Source organism: Lissotriton vulgaris, chromosome 6, assembly GCF_964263255.1.
Source record: "Lissotriton vulgaris chromosome 6, aLisVul1.2, whole genome shotgun sequence".
In the NCBI taxonomy this organism is placed as follows: domain Eukaryota; kingdom Metazoa; phylum Chordata; class Amphibia; order Caudata; family Salamandridae; genus Lissotriton; species Lissotriton vulgaris.
In genome coordinates, this window is record NC_141694.1 from 685,633,836 (window position 1) to 685,655,093 (window position 21,258).

Consider the following 21,258-nt stretch of genomic DNA (forward strand, 5'->3'; position numbering starts at 1 on the left):
GGCTGAGTCCAGCTCCTCCCTCCCATTCTGCCACTGATGACCCATTCACTCACACCTCAGCTCCCATTGTGTGTGGCTGTCTGGGAGGAATACATAAAGTTCAACTGCCACCCTCACCCAGACATGTGACCCAGAGACTAGCTGCAGTCACCAAATGGCTGGGGCAAGAAAAAAATGCCAGCCTTCTAAAAGTATAACCAAGAAGGAACGTAATTGCACTCCTGACTGTCGCACTGCGAAAATAGGAATATCAAAAACAAGTTGTTTCCTCTTTCATTTCTCAATAATCCTCGTATTCAAATTGAACCAAACAGTAATCAAAACCTTCATCCAAAGGTTTTCCATACTTCCGGCATCACGGCGAAGATAGCGTAATTGCAGCATGATTCATTTATTATACTTTTTCAAATGTCTCCTGCATGCCCTCCGGGCCTTCAACAGCGCCACAACTTCATTCGTTACTGCCAGCATTCAGTAACTGAATGCTGGCAGTAACTAATGAAGTTGCACGTTAAGAAGAGGCTGCTGGTTTCGGCTTGGAAGTGACCACTGGCGAAGGGTCCTTGTGGCCTGAAATGCATTGGGTGATAAGAAATAAATATCTTTGATGGGTCAACTTGTCGAAGTATGATTTATTCCAACGTATCGCTGTTGAAGGCTAGTTAGGATTTTAAATTATGATTCCAGAGACACCAAACATGAACTGGTTACGTATTTCCATTTCGAAATTACACTTATAAAATGCAATAAGGCAATTCTAATGTTATCCTATTGGGGAGAGGTAGGCCGTTTAGTAGTGAAAACACATTTAAGAGTTTTTCACTAGTAGGACATATAAAACTTAAAAGTACATGTCCTACTTATTACATACATTGCACCTTGTCCTTTGGGATGTCCAGAGCCTACCCTGGGGTGACTTATTCGTATTAAAAAGTAAGATGCGGGCCTGACCAAAGGTTTACTTTGCCAGGTCGAAACTGCACACACACAGGCTGCAATGGCAGGCTGAAACATGTTTAAAGTGCTACTTATGTGTGTGGTGCAATCACTGCTGCAGGCCCACTAGAGCATTTAATTTACAGGCCCTGGGCACAGGTAGTGCCACTTTACTAGACACTTGTGAGTAAATTAAATATGCCTATTGGGTATAAGCCAGTAATACCATCTTTAGAGGAGAAAGTGCAAGCACTTTAGCACTGCTTAGACTGCTGAGTCCTAAAGCCAACAAAAACGAATTCAGCAAAGAAAAGAGGAGTAGTGAAGAGAAAATGTTTGGGGATGACTGCAGAAAGAGCCAAGTCCAGCATCTGCATATTTATTTATGTCCATTACCTGGTATTGTTCTGCTGTGACAATGTTAGTGATTAATTTTTCCATGCACATTGAAGGGTTTGACAGTACCTAAACAATTTTAGGCAAAGAGAAAATTTCAAGCAGTCAGCAGGAAAGTGAATAGAGTTAAGAGAAGAGATGGGAGTCGACGATTTGTTAAAGTAGATCTCTTTTGTCTTCAAAGACCTCAGAATAATGGAGCTGGGTGTATCCAATGTCGAATTGAGTTTGAAACAGTCCAAGATGTTGTATTGGATGTGGAGAGTGAAAGTGAGGAAGGTGAAGATCTGAATGTGTCGTAGTAGGGAAGGTGAGAGAAGCCAAAAGAAAGACGATGTTATCAAAAGAGGTGGTGTACAGAGAGATTAGGAGAGAATAGAGGAGCACTAGAACTGGTCCGTGAGGGACACTGAATGGAAGAAGTATTGGTGAGTATGTATTTGAGCACAGTAGCAGCTGCTGCTTATCGGCGGTGTGGAAAATAAAAAAACAAAAGGAAATCCACTGAAGAGCTGTGTAGTTTATAACCATGGTTTGGAGTGAGAAATGTAATATGGGGTGATGAGTAGTGTCAAAAGCTGTAAAAAGGTGAAGATTAACGAGGTTAAAAGTTAGGTGATTGTGGTCAGAAGACGCATATACTGTTTCCATTGGATTTAAGGCACGGAAGCTATTTTAGAAGGGGTTGGGAAGGTTCTTGAACAATAGATATGTAATAATTTGGGTGAAGAAAAGTTTCTCCAATGAATTCAAGAAGGAATGGAGGAGTTCTACTGAACAATAGAGTAGGAGGAAGGGTCAGCACTGTTTTTTAATTATCTTGTTAGATTTGAAACAATATGGTTACATGCCATTTAATAGGAAGCACACAAAACGTGAATTTAGGCACAGAAGTAATTTAGAGGAAAGAGGTTAGAGTCTAATAGCTTTAAAGCTGAAAGGATCTCAAAATGGATTGGCTGATTTGAGAAAGTGGAAGTAGACGGAACTTCTGAGAGACAAATTAAGGTTCAAGATGGAGGGCAGCAAATAGAGTAGGAAGGGTGTCCTGATTTTTCGGAACTTCTGGGAAAATGATGGCAGAAAATCCGTTGCAGAGTGAGAAGTGTGTGATGGAGAGACGTGGCTGGGAGATTAATTTATTATTTGTGGGTGTAGTCAAAAGTCAGTGACTAGAGCATGATCAAAAAATAACAGGGAAGAAAAATGTGGAAGTATGGTTCTCACATTAGTCAACAGGGCCGAACCCACAGGCTTATCACGAATTGAGTTGTGACTAAGTAATATGATGCCACACCTCTATTTAAACCTCTTGCAATTTTTCTATTTGATTTACAGAATCGTTGAGTGCTCCTTGATGCGTACGCCTCAGGACGAACATGTATATTGACCAGTTGTACATCTAGTTCTATTAATGCATACATTGATCTAAAAGGACGAAACCCATTTTTTTTTATCACAGACAGGGTTAGGGAAAGTAGACTTCATTTCTACCAAGTCTAGGTGCCTGCCATGTTTCATGACATTAGAGACATTGTGTTTCTTGTTCCAGGATTTTATGTGGAAACCTTATGCATTCCGAGTGTTGGAGAGTATGTCGATTTTCCTTGAACTAATTGGACTAAGCATTGAAAGCAATGGTTTGAAAATGAAACACCATGACTGAAAACGCAATGTTAATGGTACCATGGGGCAAGGTGGCCCAGGGACATCTTAAGGATTTGGGGGGCCCTGGGCCAAGCGTATTTTTGGGGCCCCTGTTTTGAACAGTTTTGAATTGATGATCCAATTTCAGCTCTTTCATGCCCTCTTTGGCCTGGCTTCTGATGGCATATTCGTACACACCTCCAAACTGTTTAGATTCAGGGATATTGAAGTGTTTTTAATATTGTAACACAGCAGCAGCTCACTAATGTTACTGCAAATAATCTCTGACACCATCCCATTTCTCATATAGAAGGTTCGGTTTTGATCTAAAAGAAACATTTTTGGGGGGCTGTTGCATGAAACAAACACATTTGTCTGCAAAATGCCTGTAATAGACTCTCACACATTACCCACATAAAAATAAATTAAAGTAAAATGGTATTTAAAACAATCTATTTAAGAATTATTCAAGGTCCTTCGGGCATGACTCTGCTGAACAGAGCTGGCTGTATTATGGGCCCCCCTGAAAGGCTGGGACCTGGGCCAGAGCCCACCTTGTCCCTGCCTTAAAACGTCTGTGAGGTGGCCATCTTTAAAGAGCCATAGGTGGCAGCTGGTGTGCCCGCGCAAGACAGACTCCATTGCGACTGCTGATAATACGAATACATCTTCTGTTTAGTTAAAGAAACGATAAACATACACAAGAAATAGTTTTTCCATGATTAGTTGGCAAACGTCATCTGATTTTTTTATTATTTATTTCAGAGCAATGCAAGAAATTTCCAGGCGACAGCAGCAAACCTAATTACGGATGCCAAGTCACTATTCTGTCCGAGCAGGAGAAGCTGCTAATGAAACAGTGCCGTCGCGAGGAGAAGAGACACGCCAAGCGCGAGCGGCGGGTTGGCGACGACAGCGACGGTTTCGGAGAAGGGCTAATGAGCTTTGATCCGAAGGAGTTGCGAACGCAGAGGTAATAAATGTCAAAAAGTAGAAAAATCTACATGTTGTAATTGCAGCTTTAATGCCCCCCCTCCTAAATCATTTATTTTCCGTTAGTGGAACAAACATTTTGTGTGATGAGGATCCTGACTTCCACTCTCCAGCCTAGGTTCTGTTTTTTTTTCTGGCTGAAAAACTAATTTTTGGAAGAGGAGGCAGTGATCTGCTTAATTAGAATCTGCTTGGCCGCGTCCACATGGGCAAGAGATGCAGATTAGGGCGGGAAACTGTCTTCCTTGGGTTTCTGCGCGCACACCACTGGTTTAAGATTTATGAAGTCTGTACTAAATGTATCGAAACTATCTGTTTTTCCTCTCCAGATTAATGGCTACTATTTTCCATGTTGTCACTTGGAAGTGGGGGGCGGGGGAAAGCAAATTACGGGCTGTGTGGAATCAGAGAAATTCAGTGTGGTTGGCTTTTTGAATTTTAACTCCATAAAATGATCAGTACATAAGGTGCGGCGGAGGGAAAATAATAAAGCTATACATATGAAAACATACTGTTCTCGTTCAGCTTGTGATCTCGCAATAAAAATAAATATGGGCAATTGTACCCCCCACTTCCCCCAGATACGCACAATCTTTACTTTTCTCTCTTGGAAATGGTATATCTGTTTTTTTCATGCCTTATTTTCCACTTTGTCAATTAATTGTTGCTTTCATTAACTCGCATCTGTTTGTTGAACCCAAAGTAATGAGTTTATATGGATTGTTTTCTTTGCAGGGAGCAAGCTCTTCAAAATGCACAAGTCATGCCAATCCTGGGCAGAGAGCGGGATTACCGGGAGAGAATACACTATCCACATGTGTACGACTCCCATGCTGAAGCAATGAAAGCCTCTGCCTTCGTAGGAGGCGCTAAAGTAAGACCTCTTGGAACCATCTTTTCTTAATCCAATATGCATGACACTGTGGGATTGTGCACAAAATATTTTGGTGGCGGGTTGGGCAATGTGAGGTAGGAGATTTTACAAAGTTCTCCTTAAGACCAGATTAGTGAACAAACTCACAACAAGGTTCAAGGGTAATGGTCCAGATTGGTGGAGCAAAGTTGTTCCCGGAAAGTGTTCGCAAAAAGCTCAAAAGCCCCAGTACCACAGCAAAGGGCAGTATGTTGCCTGAAAAGCACAGTCCTCACCCTTAGCAAGGAGAGGTGGGGATAGTCTCACAAAGCGCTTGCAGGGTTTATGAATAATGAGTATAATGTGGTCCTTGGGGCATAGTGCATTACAGTTTACTGGAGTCGTCTCATGTATGTATGTATATATGTGTGTGTTTATATATAGTTGTGTGTGTGTGTGTATATATATGTATGTATGTATGTATGTATAAGACCCACGTAGAGTTAGAGTTCTGGCTTAAACGTGAAAAGCACTGAAATACGTCACTTATGATTTGCAGCACAAACTATAACTTATGCTACCACTTTGCGTTGTGAATGGAATCGCACATGACATCATTGATGTCATCACAAGCTACCTAATACACCCCCACTGAAATCACTGATTGACTAATTGCTCGAACAAACCTATTGTTACATAGGAATAAAGATGTTTTTAAAATCAAACGAAAATAGACTGCTAGTGTATATATAGTGAAGGGGGATGATCGAAGAAGAGAGGTAGAGTTAGACAAGGAGAATGAGAGAGAGAGAAAAAGCTAGAGAACCTGCAAAAGCGAGACAGGAAAATGGATGATGGGAGAGAGGAGATGAGGGAGTAGCATACATACAATGATAGAGAGGTAAGAGAGACAGAGAAGGAGAGATAGATACATTCAAAATGGCTTGGCCATGCTGATTATACAGGCCCTATTTCACAAATGCATGTGTCAATTTGATCAGCCAAACCATATACTTCTGTGAACTAGACGGATACACCAACATGTAATGACTGTACATCTCGCAAGCTTTACCTAACAGACCACCACCTCCAACTCCACAAGCTGAGCCTCCATTGGCCCAGTATAGTAAAGTCAGACAACCCTTAGCCCCACCTTCCCAACTGCCAACAACATCAACCATGGAATCCCTTACTTTTCACTAAACCCCTCACTGACTTATCCTCTCAAAAATAGAACTTACCATATCCTGTGAACATGGTTGTAAAAGTGTGTGTTTTTGTAAATTATTATAAAACTCTTGATACTTAACAGAAACACAAACAGCACTGGTATCAGAGGTGATGTCATCAGTGACCGCATCAATGATGTAATTGTTCATGTCATTCTGGTGTGAATTAGGGCTTCCGCTGCAAACCATAGCTGGAGAATTTCGGATTTTTTAAAAAATTTAAGCCAAAACAATTACTTCTTTTTTTTACTTGAATGCCTATGGATTTTGTCCTGAGATAAAATTAATTCATTTGTTATTTATCAATTCCCCCTCAACATTATGGTATGTACCCTATCCACAGCGGGTGACCACCTCCCTCTTTGCTCTGCATTGGTTAAAGGTCACTTTAAAAAAATGTTTCTTTAACTTATAAACGTTTTGGAACTGCTGTTCCATCTTACCATCTCCCACATTCTTATTCTGTTCACCACATCAGATCTGTCATTTGCTCTCTTCGCAATGAAGAGTGAAAAGCAAAATTTCCTCTTATTTTTACAAGTGAACATCTCCTCTGGCAAACTTGGAAAAGTGCCTCTCTCCTGATCTTGTGCTGTGGACCACTATTGATTAAACCGCATATACTGTTTATTACTTAGACCTGCGTTCTCATTGCATGGTTGATATCTCTTAGGAGTACAGGTCTCTGGCCTAAACTGAGCTTTTGCTGACAGAGCTGGAAGGTCACGCTTCCGGCGTAAGTTTCTTTTCGCCTGGGGGATGCCCCAAAAACTCAAAAAATCCTTCAATGACATTTTCTTCTCCGACATCATCTGCTCCATCATTTCGCAGTAAAGACAACCTCTTATCCGTATTTACAGCTGGTGCCATGTACGGCTGGATCTTGTCTGCCATCTTCAATGTTTGAATTGTGCAGTCTTTCCTTCACACAAGTGTTCTGGCTTCCTGCTCTTCTCCAAATAGGGAATGTGCTACCTGTTGCCAGGGAAAAGGCCCTTATGTTGTGATGGAACATTACCTGGGCTCACAACCAATAAAAAGTTCAGAATACTCTTTAAATTGTAAACTAGTCTGCGGACTTCATGGGAATTACAGCCCTCATTATTTAGAAGCACTTTACATTTTAAATGGCCTCAAAATGTGTCTAGTCTTTGTATTGTTTTTCAAGGCTGCAAACTCGACACACCCACAATGGCACCGGCAGTCCACGATCCAGCTGTTGAAGCCACAGACTAGTGGCGTAATTTGAAATGTGAAGTCCTTGGGAAATTGCCCACTGACTAGAACTCACAAACTTCTTTTTTTTTTAAATAAAACTTATGCTTTAAAAAAAATATTTTTAGGGGGTGGCAACAGGGCTTTTATCCATTCAGGCCTGTGGGTTAGGGGGTGCCTGCCCTGCCCCGAGTATGGCCAAGCCACCTTCCTGTATTACTAGCTGCAAGAGAACACTTTCTATTGGGGCTTGCCAGACAGAGCCTCCACAACTTCTACTTTTGGTCCATCGGCCCGAAGTGGACAACACAAACAAAAACTTAATTTTTCCAATCGGAGGCCTTTATTTCTTTTTCTAGTTTTAGTCCACAGACTAAAATGGCCAAGATATACAAAGCAGTTACAGCTTTCAAATCTAATTGTCAACTTTTTTTTTTTTTAAACACTTTTTTAGGGGGCCTTGGATTGCCTCTACTGTTTGCTTAATATATTCTTCATGCCATTTCTGCCAAACAATTTCTCTTTTGACTGTTCAAAGTACTACTTTCTTGATAACACACTGCTCCTAATCAGCCTCTCAACAAAGCACATCTATAGGAAATAGTTGAAGATGCAATAACAACCTAAAATGTAATCAAGCTAACGCAAATGTCAGTGTGATGAGCAGCATTACAACTCTGTTGTCCCCTACTTAGGGGCGGACTTTTTGCGATCAGTCCGGGCTTTAGCACTAGTGGTGCGCAGTGCGACAATGTTTGTTGGCGCCCCCCAATGACCACCTCTGCCACGGATTCCCTCACTACCAGCCTTTAACAGTGCCCCTCAAAACTCCATAACCACTTTTCCACGTGCATTTCTTTAGTTTCATAGCTCCACTCATACCAGTGTAGGGTGTCAGGACACTTTACATCACACACGCTACACAGAGAATCCATCATAGGTGTGTAAATTAGTGTATAGGAAATGTTACATAAGACAGATGACTACAAGGTGTAGGAGACCACATGTCATCAATACTGGTAGACAGTATATTTTAATAGTGCTTGAAGTAGAGAAGCACACACTCAGAATTTAAAACTCAACACCATGATTGAGGGTTCTCTTTAATATTCGGAAATGGTTTCTATCTAAATGAACCCTTTTTGCAGCATCAGGATAATGAAAGACTGGGGAAAAATCTTAACGCTCTAATCTATACTTTGTAAGCAGTTCTTTGATGACCGTTAATAGCTCACTGTTCTATGTTAGGATTGTAGCATATAAACTGCAGGTAACTAAAGGATCTCTCAGACAAAAGCAGTAACCCACTGACCTATTTACATTATATGCACTTTGTGATCTGAATAGTACATGTTCTTTGCAGCAGGCATATTAACCCTCTGCGCTACCTTACCATGAGTAAAAACTTCCACTAGACAAACCTCTGATCTCTTTGTAGGAAGAGCATTAATCACTGGAGTTATCTTGACATTTTTATTTTTGCCTGAAAAATTCTGTGTGCCAGGAATGCAGCAGCAGGTGCTTTTAAAACCATAATATACTTGCTAATGCGTCCCACTCGATGTCAGCCCCTGGTGCGGTCACACCATCATAGAACCGGCCCTTCAATCAGTAAATAAACTATAATATTATAACTGACAAAGATCTGTCCCTATAAGTACAAATAATCGTTACTAATAAGATCGACTTTTTTTACTTTCCTTCGGTGCTGAAAAAGGCCTTTCAGTAAGGTTTTGGCCTCAGGGTTTTCTTGTTTGTATTATGCAAATCATGGATATTTGGGCCTAATCTAATATATCCTCCAGCATCTGATCATCATTTCTGCATTTTCAGTGTCATGTTCATGTTACACCTGTGTTCGATGTTCTACACTGGCTTGGCTTCCAAGCTATTGGTGGATCAGACTTAAAATTATTGGCATGAATCTAAAAGGTTGGACTTCACAGCACAGCTGTCTGCACAACATATAGTTATTAATTCTCTAAAACAACATAGAGTGGGCTTTGCTCCATCCGCAGGAGAATCACTATCTCACCTTATGATTGGTTGTTTGCTGTATCATTCCACCTTCCAGAAAGTCTTCAATTACAATGCATGAGGGACTATTTTACAATTGAAAAGTACACCAAGCCTTCACACTATTTCTAATATAATCGTTTTTTATGTCTTGCATGCTACACAGAGAGCAGCAATTTTTGTTACTTTGTTTCACAGCATTGGCAAAGCCAGTTCAACAGGCTTTAAAGTGAAAAACAGCATTTGTGAATGTCTTGTGTTTCATGTTTTACGCATAAAAACCAGACTTATTGGCTTTTTAAATGTTTGTTGAACCCTGGCTTTTATCATGTGTAGTGCATTACCTCTCCCTGTTCGCAGCAGCACTGATATTAAACAGTCTTGGAAACAGTTAAAAGCATTCTAGATCTCCAAGTAAACCTCTGCGATATGTGCTTTACAAGCACATTTAACAGAACATAACAAGCTTACATTACCGCAGTTGTTATTCAACAGCCTTGTATGTCTCCTTTTAGCTCCATCAGTGCTTCTTATGCAAATAATGGATATTTGGGCGTAACCCAATATGTCCCCAGCATCTGATCACCATTTTCAAGGCCATGCTCATGTTACACCCGTATTCGGTATTCTTCTCTGGCTTCCAGTCTATTGGAGTAACGACTACAACACTGTTACTAAGTTGTATTACGTCCCATTTTGACCATCTTTTTCTTTTCCATTTCATAGTTCTTTATTAATTTTTAAATGACGCATAATTAGGTATATGACAGTCAACAATTACATGGCATTAACAAATTTTAGAAGCCTGGGCATGATGCAAACAATGAGAAGTAGAGCCTCACAATAAACCTTCTGAAACCAATTATGCATCCCCCCAGTAATGAACTAATGGGTTCATTAGCTGGACCTGTACAATAATGTTGAACCACCTGCCATGCTTGTGATGAAAAGAACTTTAAATGGCCTACAGTTCTCAGTTCGTATACAAAATTGGTATATTTTGTCAGCCTACTCCAAGGAAACTTTGAACTAGGGAAACTGTTCCCTTCTATTCACCCATTAGTTTTGACTCTCTTTGTAGGTACGAAATCTGCCTCTGATCTAGACTTATTATTGCTTAACTTCGCCTTTGAAACTGTGTGTAGAACCAGACCTTACTTTATTTACTTCACTTGTGAATTGAAGACATGGCTCTTTAAATCAGTATTGCAGTTGTACCCTGTGAGACCTGACAGCCGTAGGGTGGTCTTCCCCGAACTTTTGCCTCCCTCCTTTCATTTTTCTGTACTTGTTTTTGCTGGCTTTATGACTCTGTGCTCTTTACCACTGCTAACCAGTGCTAAATGCTTGTGCTTCTCCCTAAACATGGTAACATTGGATCATACCTGTTTGACCTGTCAGCCCTTTGGGTGGTCCCTCCTATTTATTTATTTATTTTGTCCCCTTTTTGCCTCCTAACCTTCTTTTATTTTTGTGTCCACTAAAATTTTTGGTGTTGTCTTTAGGGCTTTGGGTGCCTCATCATTTCAAAATATCCTGATGCACAGGGGCTCCTTTAAAATGGAAGAGTAGGGAGACACAAAATGGAGGTATGTAACTGCCACATTTTTTACCTCAGGATCTTGAACCATAGGACTACAATGGGAAGGCTCTAGAACCTTCCAGCTAGTTCTAGCAATCAGAGCTCAGTCTAGATAAGGCCAGAACCAGGGCGGCCATTTTAGAGTGACCAGAGGGCTTGGGGGTGGACCTGGTGAGGAGTGAGGCGACATAGTAGGGAGGAAGGCGCACTGTAAGGGGTTAGATCGACCTGCGGGCCGGCTGCTCTTCGGTAATGACGTGACCCCCTTTCCAAACCCTGCCATTGTGGTACCACCACTAGCTCCATAAACCCCCTCTTTTTACTCTGATTGCCCCTGGTAAAACGAACTTGTGCTACTGCTGGAGAGCTGAAGGAATCTAGCTCTGAAGGGACCTCAACCACAGCGGTGATACCAGGCTCTTCCCTAATGCTGCCTGTAGAGTTGTAACCGGCAGTGCTGTGAGCCCAAATTATTGCGGACACGCTGTGTGAGGGAAGCGAGGATCTGGCCCTGTAAACGGTAAGCGGGACTCACCGTGTGGAAGACTCATTGTGCCAGCTGTCGACCCCTTCCGTGTGGGAGTGCACCCTGACGCGGATTCCTCCTGCTTTGGTGTGGAAGCGGGGCCCGGCAGGCACCGTTGGAGGACAGCGGAGGCTCATTGAACTCTGAAGGCAAGTATGCGACGACGTCGGAAGAGGCGTGGAAACGCTGGAGGAGGCCGGGCGAAGGCGGAGACTTCGCGTGTGAAGCCAGCGGCAACGTCGGAAGAGGCATGAAGATCTTATCGCTGAAAAGTGAAGGTGAAAGGGTAATTGCTGAGATTCTTTCATCTTGGGAGAAAAAGTATTAATTAAGGCAATGTAAAGCCTTGTGGATGCCGATAAGCAAATGTGGAAATATTTGATGTACTGAATTTTAAACCCTGCTAAAAGACAGTCATCCTAAAGATTTTTATAAAGCAAACCTTATTTTTCTAAACTGGTGTAGTGTCATTTTTAGTGGATGGGCGCCGAGTTACTGTGCGAAGTGTGATGCAAGCTTAACACAATTTGCCTCTGAGTTTAGTCATACCTACATTGTGCCAGGCTACCCTATCTGAACTGGTAGTGCCAGGTCCAACAATACCCAATTGGCATATTTAATTTACTTATAAGTCCCTAGTAAAGTGCACTGCATATGCCAAGGGCCTATACATTAAATGCTACTAGTGGGCCTGTTGCACTGATTGTGCCACCCACATAAGTAGTCCCTTAACCATGTCTCAGGCCGCAATTGCAGGGCCTGTGCGTGCAGTTTACTGCTACTTCAACTTGGCATTTAAAACTATTTGCCAAGTCTTAAAATCCTATTTTATTACATATAAGTCAACCCTAGGGAAGGCACACAGGGCAAGGTGCTATGTAAGTAAAACGTAGGGCAAGTACTTTCATGTTTTACTTGCACTATTATTGAAAAACAGCAACATTTGTTTTTCACTGCCGTGAGGCCTACTTTTCTCATATGCTAGCGTTGGGATTTCCTTAAAACACCTTAATCAGTAATTCCTGATCCAAAAAGAGTTATTTTTTCATGTTACATATATTTGGAATGATAATGATAAATCCTCTTTATTAATAAAGTTGGATTTAACATTACTATTTTAGAAATGCCACTTGTAGAAAGTGGACATTTCTCTGCCTTTACTGCTCTGTGTGCCTTACAGCCTGTCTCTAATATTCGTCGGGCCAGGTGACAGTTCAGTTTGTGCATTCCTTCTAGACAGCACACACACAAGAAGGGCTGGGCGTGATTTAGCACCCATCTGCATTCTGTTGGGTCTTCTGGGCAGATGAGTGGAAGGAGCTCACCCTAACACTTTAACGTGTAGTAGATTGACTGCAAAGAAAGGCCTGATAACCCCCTGCTGGTAGTATGGAGCGAGGACTGGGTTGAAAAGAATACTGGTGTGCTTCAAAACTACTCCTTGAAGTTTCCCTCACATCAAAGGCACATTGGGTATAAGTAATGTGCCGCTGACATCATCAAATCAGACACTTCTGGCTACATCGAATTTCTGTCGGAAGAACTGCAGTGCTGCTCAAAGGACTCAACTGGACTGCTTCTCTGGAAGGGGTGCTTTTCTGTTTGTAGCCCTGCTACAAACAGAAAAGACTCTGCTGGAAAGGGAGCTAGACTTTGGCTTCCCTCAACAGTGATATCCAAAGGCTTGTTAGTTTGCCTCCTATTTCTGCAGTCTGAGGGACATAAACCACTTCTTGCAGTTCTGCTGGTGCTGCTGGACTCTACTTTCTGTGAGTCATACCCTTGCCTGTTTTGCTCTCTCCCAATTCTAGGCCTCAGAAGTGGGTTCTGCAGCTGAGTTTCTGCCTCATCTGAGGCTGAACGATGCGAAGCCTTGCAAAGCCTTGCCGCACAGCCTCTCGTAACCGCCGCCCAGCTTGCTCTCCAGGATCCAAGGTACTGTGTTCAGTGGGCCCTAGTGGATCCCTGTAGCCGACCCATGCTCCATCGTGGTAAACCTGAAGTTTGGATTTGCACTTGCTCCTCGCGACATGGAGTAACATTTTTAGTGCAACCTGCTTCTAAGTGCTTTATTGAATGTTTTTCTTCACAATTCCACATCTCGACTTCTATTTGATGGATCTTAATAGTTTTTGCATTTTTTTAATGAGTTATTGCACAAATACTTTGCACATTACCTTTAAAGTTAAGCCTGCCTGTTCTGTGCCAAGCTACCAAATGGTGAGCACAGGATAATTTAGGATTGTGTTGTGACTTAACCTGACTCGGATTCGGGTCCCTACTTAGACAGGGTGCATACTTCTGCTAACTAGAGACTCGATTTCTACCATACCCCAATCTGTGCTTTCCTAGACTGCAGCTTCAATTCTTATTACCAGTTGACAATACCACAAGTTCCTCAAGTAATCTTCCTGCCATTTCAGATCTTCATCTTCCGGTAGGACTGCTAAATGACTGGTGCTTCGAGGCAGTCTTAACCTGTTGCTTTCTTGTTCTACATAAACATCCTAACACATCAGAATAAATAAAGCTCACACTTCAATCACTGTTTTGATTAGTCAAATGTGATAGTGGGCTCTCTTTGACCTTTGTGCTCAGGTCCTTTTGCCATATTACTACAGTTGTTGGATACCAGCATCATAAGAACGAATCTTCACAAATCAGAGTGTTCTTTCTTCTTAAATTGTTTTGTTGCTCGCCCTGAAGTACAGATAACAAGATTACATTTCCTTAGTTGATAGACATTTTTCAGGTCACTCCCTGTTCTACATTTAATCTCTAACAGGCCTCAGCAGAAACAAAAAATGTCTCAGAATATTTGGTATTACAATAGCTGCCAATCTGTGACATTTCCATGTTTTTGGGAGTTTATGGGTGACATTTTGTTCTAAGTCTATTTTATTTTATGAAGCAATTCCCCTGACAGAGACACTTGGACACAGCGGTAAGCCTACAACCTCGTATTGAGGCCGGCCGCGTAGAAAATAGCAATTAGGTCGTAAGTCGTTCATATAAAGACAAGCTAACACAGCGCCTTGCCTACAACCCCAGTGGGGCCGGCCGCGTGGCTTAGGATCAGCTTCCAGAACTACTCAGTGCGCATGGGGTCCAAGCACCGAGCCATTGGGAATAGGTGAACAGGCAACTAATCCACTACTTATGGGCGACCCAACGGGGGCCAACAAACACATGTGAGGTCTATAGATAAAGAAAGGAAGGAGAAAAGTGCAGAAAAGGGTATAGGAAGCAAGAGACAGGGAGGGTGCCGTGCAAGCAAGAGGTGCATGCTACTCATTGGGGGAGGGGAGCATCAGCCAGCTAGAGAGAACCTCGGGAGCTCTCGCGTCCTGTAGGGTGTCTAAAGGAGCAGTCTAGTGGGATCTGTGGGAATGACAGCATCGTTAAAAAGGCGAGAGTCCGGAGTCTAGTGGGCATATATCGCGCATGTTCTATTGAGCAGAGGTAACGCACCAAGGGCTTCCAGACCGTCCCAAAAGGAGTGTCGCGCGCTTGTATTCGCGCTGTGAGGAGCTCCATTGCTAAAACGTGCCAGAGCCGCACAAACCAGGAGGCTAAGGGAGGTGCTTCAGTCCTTTTCCAGTACAAGGCTATAAGCTGCTTAGCCGCTCCCAGCATTTGGAGCGTTAAAATCCAGTCACTGCGGGTGAGTGCCTTGAGACCAGGAGGCCTAATACCAAGTAGGACTGTGCTTATGGCTTCAGGCAGAGGGAACCCCAACACCTTCCTAATGTGGCTGAGGACCTCCTTCCAAAAAACAGTTCGGAGCGGGCACGCCCACCATATGTGCACAAAATCTCCCGTTGCAGTCCGACATCTCCAGCACAGTGGGGAAACAGCGGGGAAAATCTTATGCAGCCGCAGAGGAGTGTAGTACCACTGAGTTAAAAGCTTGTATGCATTTTCCCTCTGTGGGATACTCCGGTATACCTTGGGGATATCTCTCCACACTCTATCCCATTGTGGAGGTTCAATGTCCGCATCCACCGCTAGTTGCCATTGGCGCTGGTATGGGTGGGTGGGCACAAGTGGCGGATGTTGCAAGATATGATAGATCTGGGTGACCTGCCTCTTCAATCCCCCAAGGGAGCGCGTCAGCTTTTCAAAAGGGGTGAAGGCTTGCGTGGCTGCTTGGCTCATTTCCCCACTAGAGACCCAGTGGCGCAGTTGGGCATATTGCAGCCTTGCCGTTGGCAGTAGGCGGAACTCCTCCCGACATTGGTCAAACGATTTGAGCTTGCCCCCTTCAAAAAGATCGCAGATCACCTTGCAGTCTCCTTGCGTCCATTTCTCAAATGCCCGAGATTGATGGGCCGGCGGGAAGTGCGGGTTTGCTGCTATGGGAGTATGTGGGGACGGGGACGTTGTGAGCCCTTTGGACACAGCAACGGTGTCCCAAATGTCCAGTACCGTCTTCATGGGCACCGCCATATACGCGCTCTTAGAGCGAGCTGTCCGATGGAGCCACGGCAGATCCCACATGAAGCGTCCCGTTACCTCCCTGTCCATATGCAGCCATCCTCTTTCACTCTCTCGCACCCCCCATTCTATCACAAAACGGAGGTGTGCAGCCCAATAATAGTGCACCAGATTGGGGCAAGCTGAACCTCCCCTGTCCCGTGGAGCCATAAGGATCTTTAGTGAGAAGTGTGGCCGCTTACCACCCCGCACAAGAAAAACGTGAGTTCGCGTTGCAGTCCCCGTATTCAGTGAAGCGGGATTGGGGTGGGGAGGCATTGGAACACGTGTACGATTTTGGGAAGGATCGACATTTTAACTGCGTTGAGCCGACCTAACCACGACAATATCAGTGGCTTCCACCACTGCAGATCCTCCAGGACCGCTTTTCAGCAGTCCCGCCAGTTTACAGACGACCAGGCCTCCAGGGAAGAGGTCAGGGTGAAGCCCAAATATCGAATATGACCATCAGGATTCAAGCAAGCCGGGCCGAAGACGGCTGTAATGCCAGAAACCGGTCCCCGGAAGCTTGTTTCATTTCCAGTTAAAGAATTGGCTTGGTAGTTTGGTCTGCCCTGTTCCCATGATGCACTGGGCCAGGGACAGACTAATTTGCATGGGGCCAGGTTCTGAGCTGGGATGGTGCAGTGAGCTAAAAAACAGTGATGGATCAAGCCCTGATCTGTTGACTGGGTAGGAGTGTTCTGTTTAATTCAGATACTCTGTCCATCACCACCCCCCTTTCTGAATCGTTTTGTCCACCATAAGCGTGGAAGGGTATACTCGGATGCGAGTCCCTTGCTCACTGCACCATCAGGATTCAAGCAAGCCGGGCCGAAGACGGCTGTAATGCCAGAAACCGGTCCCCGGAAGCTTGTTTCCTTTCCAGTTAAAGAATTGGCTTGGTAGTTTGGTCTGCCCTGTTCCCATGATGCACTGGGCCAGGGACAGACTAATTTGCATGTGGCCAGGTTCTGAGCTGGGATGGTGCAGTGAGCTAAAAAACGGTGATGGATCAAGCCCTGATCTGTTGACTGGGTAGGAGTGTTCTGTTTAATTCAGATACTCTGTCCATCACCACCCCCCCTTTCTGAATCGTTTTGTCCACCATAAGCGTGGAAGGGTATACTCAGATGTGAGTCCCTTGCTCACTGCACCATCAGGATTCAAGCAAGCCGGGCCGAAGATGGCTGTAATGCCAGAAACCGGTCCCCGGAAGCTTGTTTCCTTTCCAGTTAAAGAATTGGCTTGGTAGTGTGGTCTGCCCTGTTCCCATGATGCACTGGGCCAGGGATAGACTAATTTGCATGTGGCCAGGTTCTGAGCTGGGATGGTGCAGTGAGCTAAAAAACGGTGATGTATCAAGCCCTGATCTGTTGACTGGGTAGGGGTGTTCTGTTTAATTCAGATACTCTGTCCATCACCACCCCCCTTTCTGAATCGTTTTGTCCACCATAAGCGTGGAAGGGTATACACAGATGTGAGTCCCTTGCTCACTGCACCATCAGGATTCAAGCAAGCCGGGCCGAAGACGGCTGTAATGCCAGAAACCGGTCCCCGGAAGCTTGTTTCCTTTCCAGTTAAAGAATTGGCTTGGTAGTTTGGTCTGCCCTGTTCCCATGATTCACTGGGCCAGGGACAGACTAATTTGCATGTGTCCAGGTTCTGAGCTGGGATGGTGCAGTGAGCTAAAAAATGGTGATGGATCAAGCCCTGATCTGTTGACTGGGTAGGAGTGTTCTGTTTAATTCAGATACTCTGTCCATCACCACCCCCAGCTTTCTGAATCAAATATCGAATATGGCACTCAGCCCACTGATAGGGCACGGCCTCCTTCAAAGAGGGAATCTCCTCCACCTGGATGGTGAGATTGAGAGCCCATGACTTATCGTGGTTGATCTTGAGGCCGGAGGCTCTCTCGTAGAGGCAGAGCACCCTATGGATGGCCGGTAGGGACTCCCGCGTGAGCGTGAGAATCAGGTCATCCGCGAACAACGCCACCTTGTTGTCCCGGCCACCATGGACTATTCCGTGGATGTCCGGCTCGCGCCGTATCATCTCCGCGAGGGGTTCCACGGCAAGGGCAAACAATATTGGCGAGAGGGGCACCCCTGCCTAGTGCCCCGGTGTATCGCTAGTGGTAGTGTTAAACCGCCATTGACCCGGATTCTAGCCTGTGCCCCTATGTATGGGGCCATGACCCTTGTGATCATCTTCGGACCCAACCCAAATTTGTGGAGCACCGCCCTAAGGAAATCCCAGTCCACCCGGCCAAACGCCTTCTCCACGACCAGGGATAGAAGGCAGGCCGGGATTCTCCAGTGGTGCACCTTCCCCACGAGATGTGCAAGCTAACGTACGTTGTCTGCTCCCTGTAGGTCTCGAATAAATCCGACCTGATCAGGGTCCACAAGCCCCGGCATATACAGATCTAAACGCTTGGCAAGGAGTTTAGTATATATTTTAAGATCCGTATTCAATAAGGCAATAGGGCGGTAAGAAGCACACATCGTGGGGTCTTTCCCGGGTTTCGGGATCAACGCTATCTCCGCCATGCCCATGTCAGGGGACGGTCCTATATCATCAGTAAATGAGTTAAACAGCCTTAGGAGATAGGGTCGGAGCTGGGTCTGAAAAGTGAGATAGAAAGATAGGGGAAGGCCATCCGGGCCCGGCATTTTCCCCAGAGGAAGATCTTTAATTGCTGCCTTGACCTCTTCTTCAGTAATGGGGCCTTCCAGTTCCGCCGCACTCCCCGAGGGCAGTGCCGCCCCTGCGAAGTCGTCCAGGACAGCTGCGATCGCGTCCGCCGTGGCAGGTTCTCTCCTGTATAAGGTAGCATAATAGTCCACAAATGCGGCCTGTTTAGCCTTCTCCGAGACAGCTCTCGACCCATCCGGCTGCTGGACACTAGCTATGTGGGCCCTAGCTGCCTGCGCCCTCATCCTCCCCGCCAGCAATTGTCCTACCTTGTCACCTCCCTCAAAGTACTTTTGTTTCAGTGCTAGCAAAGAGTGTTCCGCCTTGTTAGTGCATAAGAGCCGAAGCTGTCCCCTGAGGTTGGCCAATCTCCTCCTAGTTTCCAATGACGAACGGACCCGATCCTGCACCTCTGCCTTCTTGATGTCTCCCGCCAGATCAGCTTCCAATTTGCAGGCTGCACGCCTCCGAGCAATGGCCAGGGAAGTGATTTGTCCCCGGATCGTGGATTTGAAGGCGTCCCATATCACCGGGAAGGACATCTCTGGGGTGTTGTTAGAAACAAAATAAGAGTCTATGGCCTCCCGGATGCTGTCAACATCCGCTGCATCCCGAAGGATGCTTGGCGGCAAAAACCAACGTGCCTCTCGGGTGGGACGCTCAGCCAGATCCCGGAGGAGCAGTTCGACATGAGCGTGATCCGACAGTGATATGTCCGAGATGGAGGCTTCCAACGTGTCTCGTAGCAGTTCCAGCGACATAAAGAGAAAGTCTATGCGGGAGTAGGACCTGTGGGCGTGTGAATAAAATGAGTAGTCTCTCAACTCCGGGCAGTGGTAACGCCACACATCAATTAACCCCAAGTCCGCAATCTGCTTGCGCAGCGTAGAGGACATCGCCCCGGTGCCATTGAAGGCGGCATCACTACGGTCCATGTCCGGGTCCCAGACTAAATTGAAGTCCCCTCCCAATATCATGTTCGGGTCCCCACAGGAATCTGGTCCCGCAAAAGTGTCTGGAGATATCGGTCCTGCAACTGGTTGGGTGCATATACGTTACATAGGGTAAGTCGGCGCCGCCCCATGTGTACTGTAACCTTGAGAAAGCGCCCATCCCCACTCCTATAGGGCTTCGTGTCCCCCGCCTGAATCCAGCTCTGCACAATATGGCTACCCCGACAGTTTTGGTATCCGCAGCTGCCGAGAACTGGATAGGGTACTTTGGGTGCGCCATGCGGTTTGTGTCTTCCTGCAGTAGGTGGGTTTCCTGAAGGAAAATAATGTCAGGCTGTTGTTGGAGGAGGTAACGCCAGACCTGCTTGCGCTTATTAGGGGAATTCAAGCCCTTGACATTGAGCGTCAAGACCTTCAAGGGCCTAGGGATGGGTGCGGCCATAGCGCGCAGCAATCAGGATCCACCCACGTTCCCCACCCCCGCCAGTGTGAGGAGGAATGCACAGAAGCAGCCCCTCTCTGCCCTTCCCACCCAGGGAACAGCAACCGCCCCATCTCCGTCCCGCTACGCATTGAATCAAGAGGAAGGGGAAGAAGAAAGGGCTGAAGAAGGATAAGTAGGAAAAAAAAATAGGAAAAGAGAGAAGGGGAAAGAGAGTAAAGAGGCAGCCGAAAACAGGCCCCGTAACTACCAAGGTCAACAGGGCCCCGTTGGACTGCCCCAGCCGCCGAGCATCCTCTACCCAAGGGTTTGGAGGCACTCAGGAATGTCACTCCCTATGGGACAGTATGGGGGCCACCCACAGAAAGTACAGAAGACAACAACCCCAGTATCCCGCTGCCCAATCTGGAGTCGGGGGCGCCATGCAGCTACGCAGACCAGGAGAGCATGGCATTTGCCATCATAAGACCTTCCGGGGTGGATCATGCAGGTATCCCTGCGCCTCCAGATGTACTACACGAGTGGCATGAGTAGGAAGTCTTCTCCTGCGTCTGGTAGCGCTGCACACTTACATGTAAGGAAGGCCAAAGAGCTGCAGGGGGTACAGAGCATATACACAGCAAGGGGGCCAGAGCCGGATCCTGTGGCAGCGGTGCATGGCATAAGTCGAGGTGGTGTAAGAAGTATCATCGCAGCAGCGTGCAAGTAAATTATATCGATCAGATGAGGTATAAGCACCACGTATCCCGTCAGGACCGGAGGGTAAGGGCGGCGTCCACAGTGTCAAAGGCCGTAAAGATATTGTTTCCCATCGGACTCTGGGTCACGGGGTAGACGGGCGCGGCACCTGGCCTTCAGGGTCACGCTCCAGAGATCGGATGTGCGCTATGATGTCTTGCTTGGCCTGTGAGGAAGATCTCTCATCCACCGGAGGGGAGCGGCGGTGACGCTGAACCGTGGTCCAGTCCGGGCGAGCAGGAATCCTCTCCTGGTGCCTCGGTCGAGAAGGGTTGCGCGCCGGTGAGTCCAACAATTTAAGCAGCTGCGCCGCCTCACGGTAGGATCGTATGACCCTGCGTTTGTCCTCCCAGCGGAAGATGAGGGCGGAGGGGTGGCCCCACTCGTAAGGGATGTTGAGGGCCCGCAGCTTCTCCTTTACCGGTCTAAAAGCTCTCCGGCGGCGCAGGGTGTTGGGGGCCAGGTCCTGGAAGATTTGGATCTTGTGGCCTCCATAACTGAGGTCTGGCTTGTCCCTCGCCGCTTTCAGGATGGCCTCCTTCTCGGTGAAGTAGTG

The 21,258-nt window shown here is 45.8% G+C and overlaps 1 protein-coding gene across 1 annotated transcript in view; it reads left to right on the plus strand.

The window, feature by feature from the left end:
* ASCC3 (activating signal cointegrator 1 complex subunit 3) overlaps window positions 1-21,258 on the plus strand; it is a 2,217,780-nt gene that overhangs the window by 437,734 nt on the left and 1,758,788 nt on the right. Inside the window, exons 6-7 of the mRNA XM_086926668.1 lie at window positions 3,745-3,952; window positions 4,708-4,846. Coding sequence (XP_086782794.1) covers window positions 3,745-3,952; window positions 4,708-4,846 — 347 coding nt within the window. The remainder of the gene's footprint in view (window positions 1-3,744; window positions 3,953-4,707; window positions 4,847-21,258) is intronic.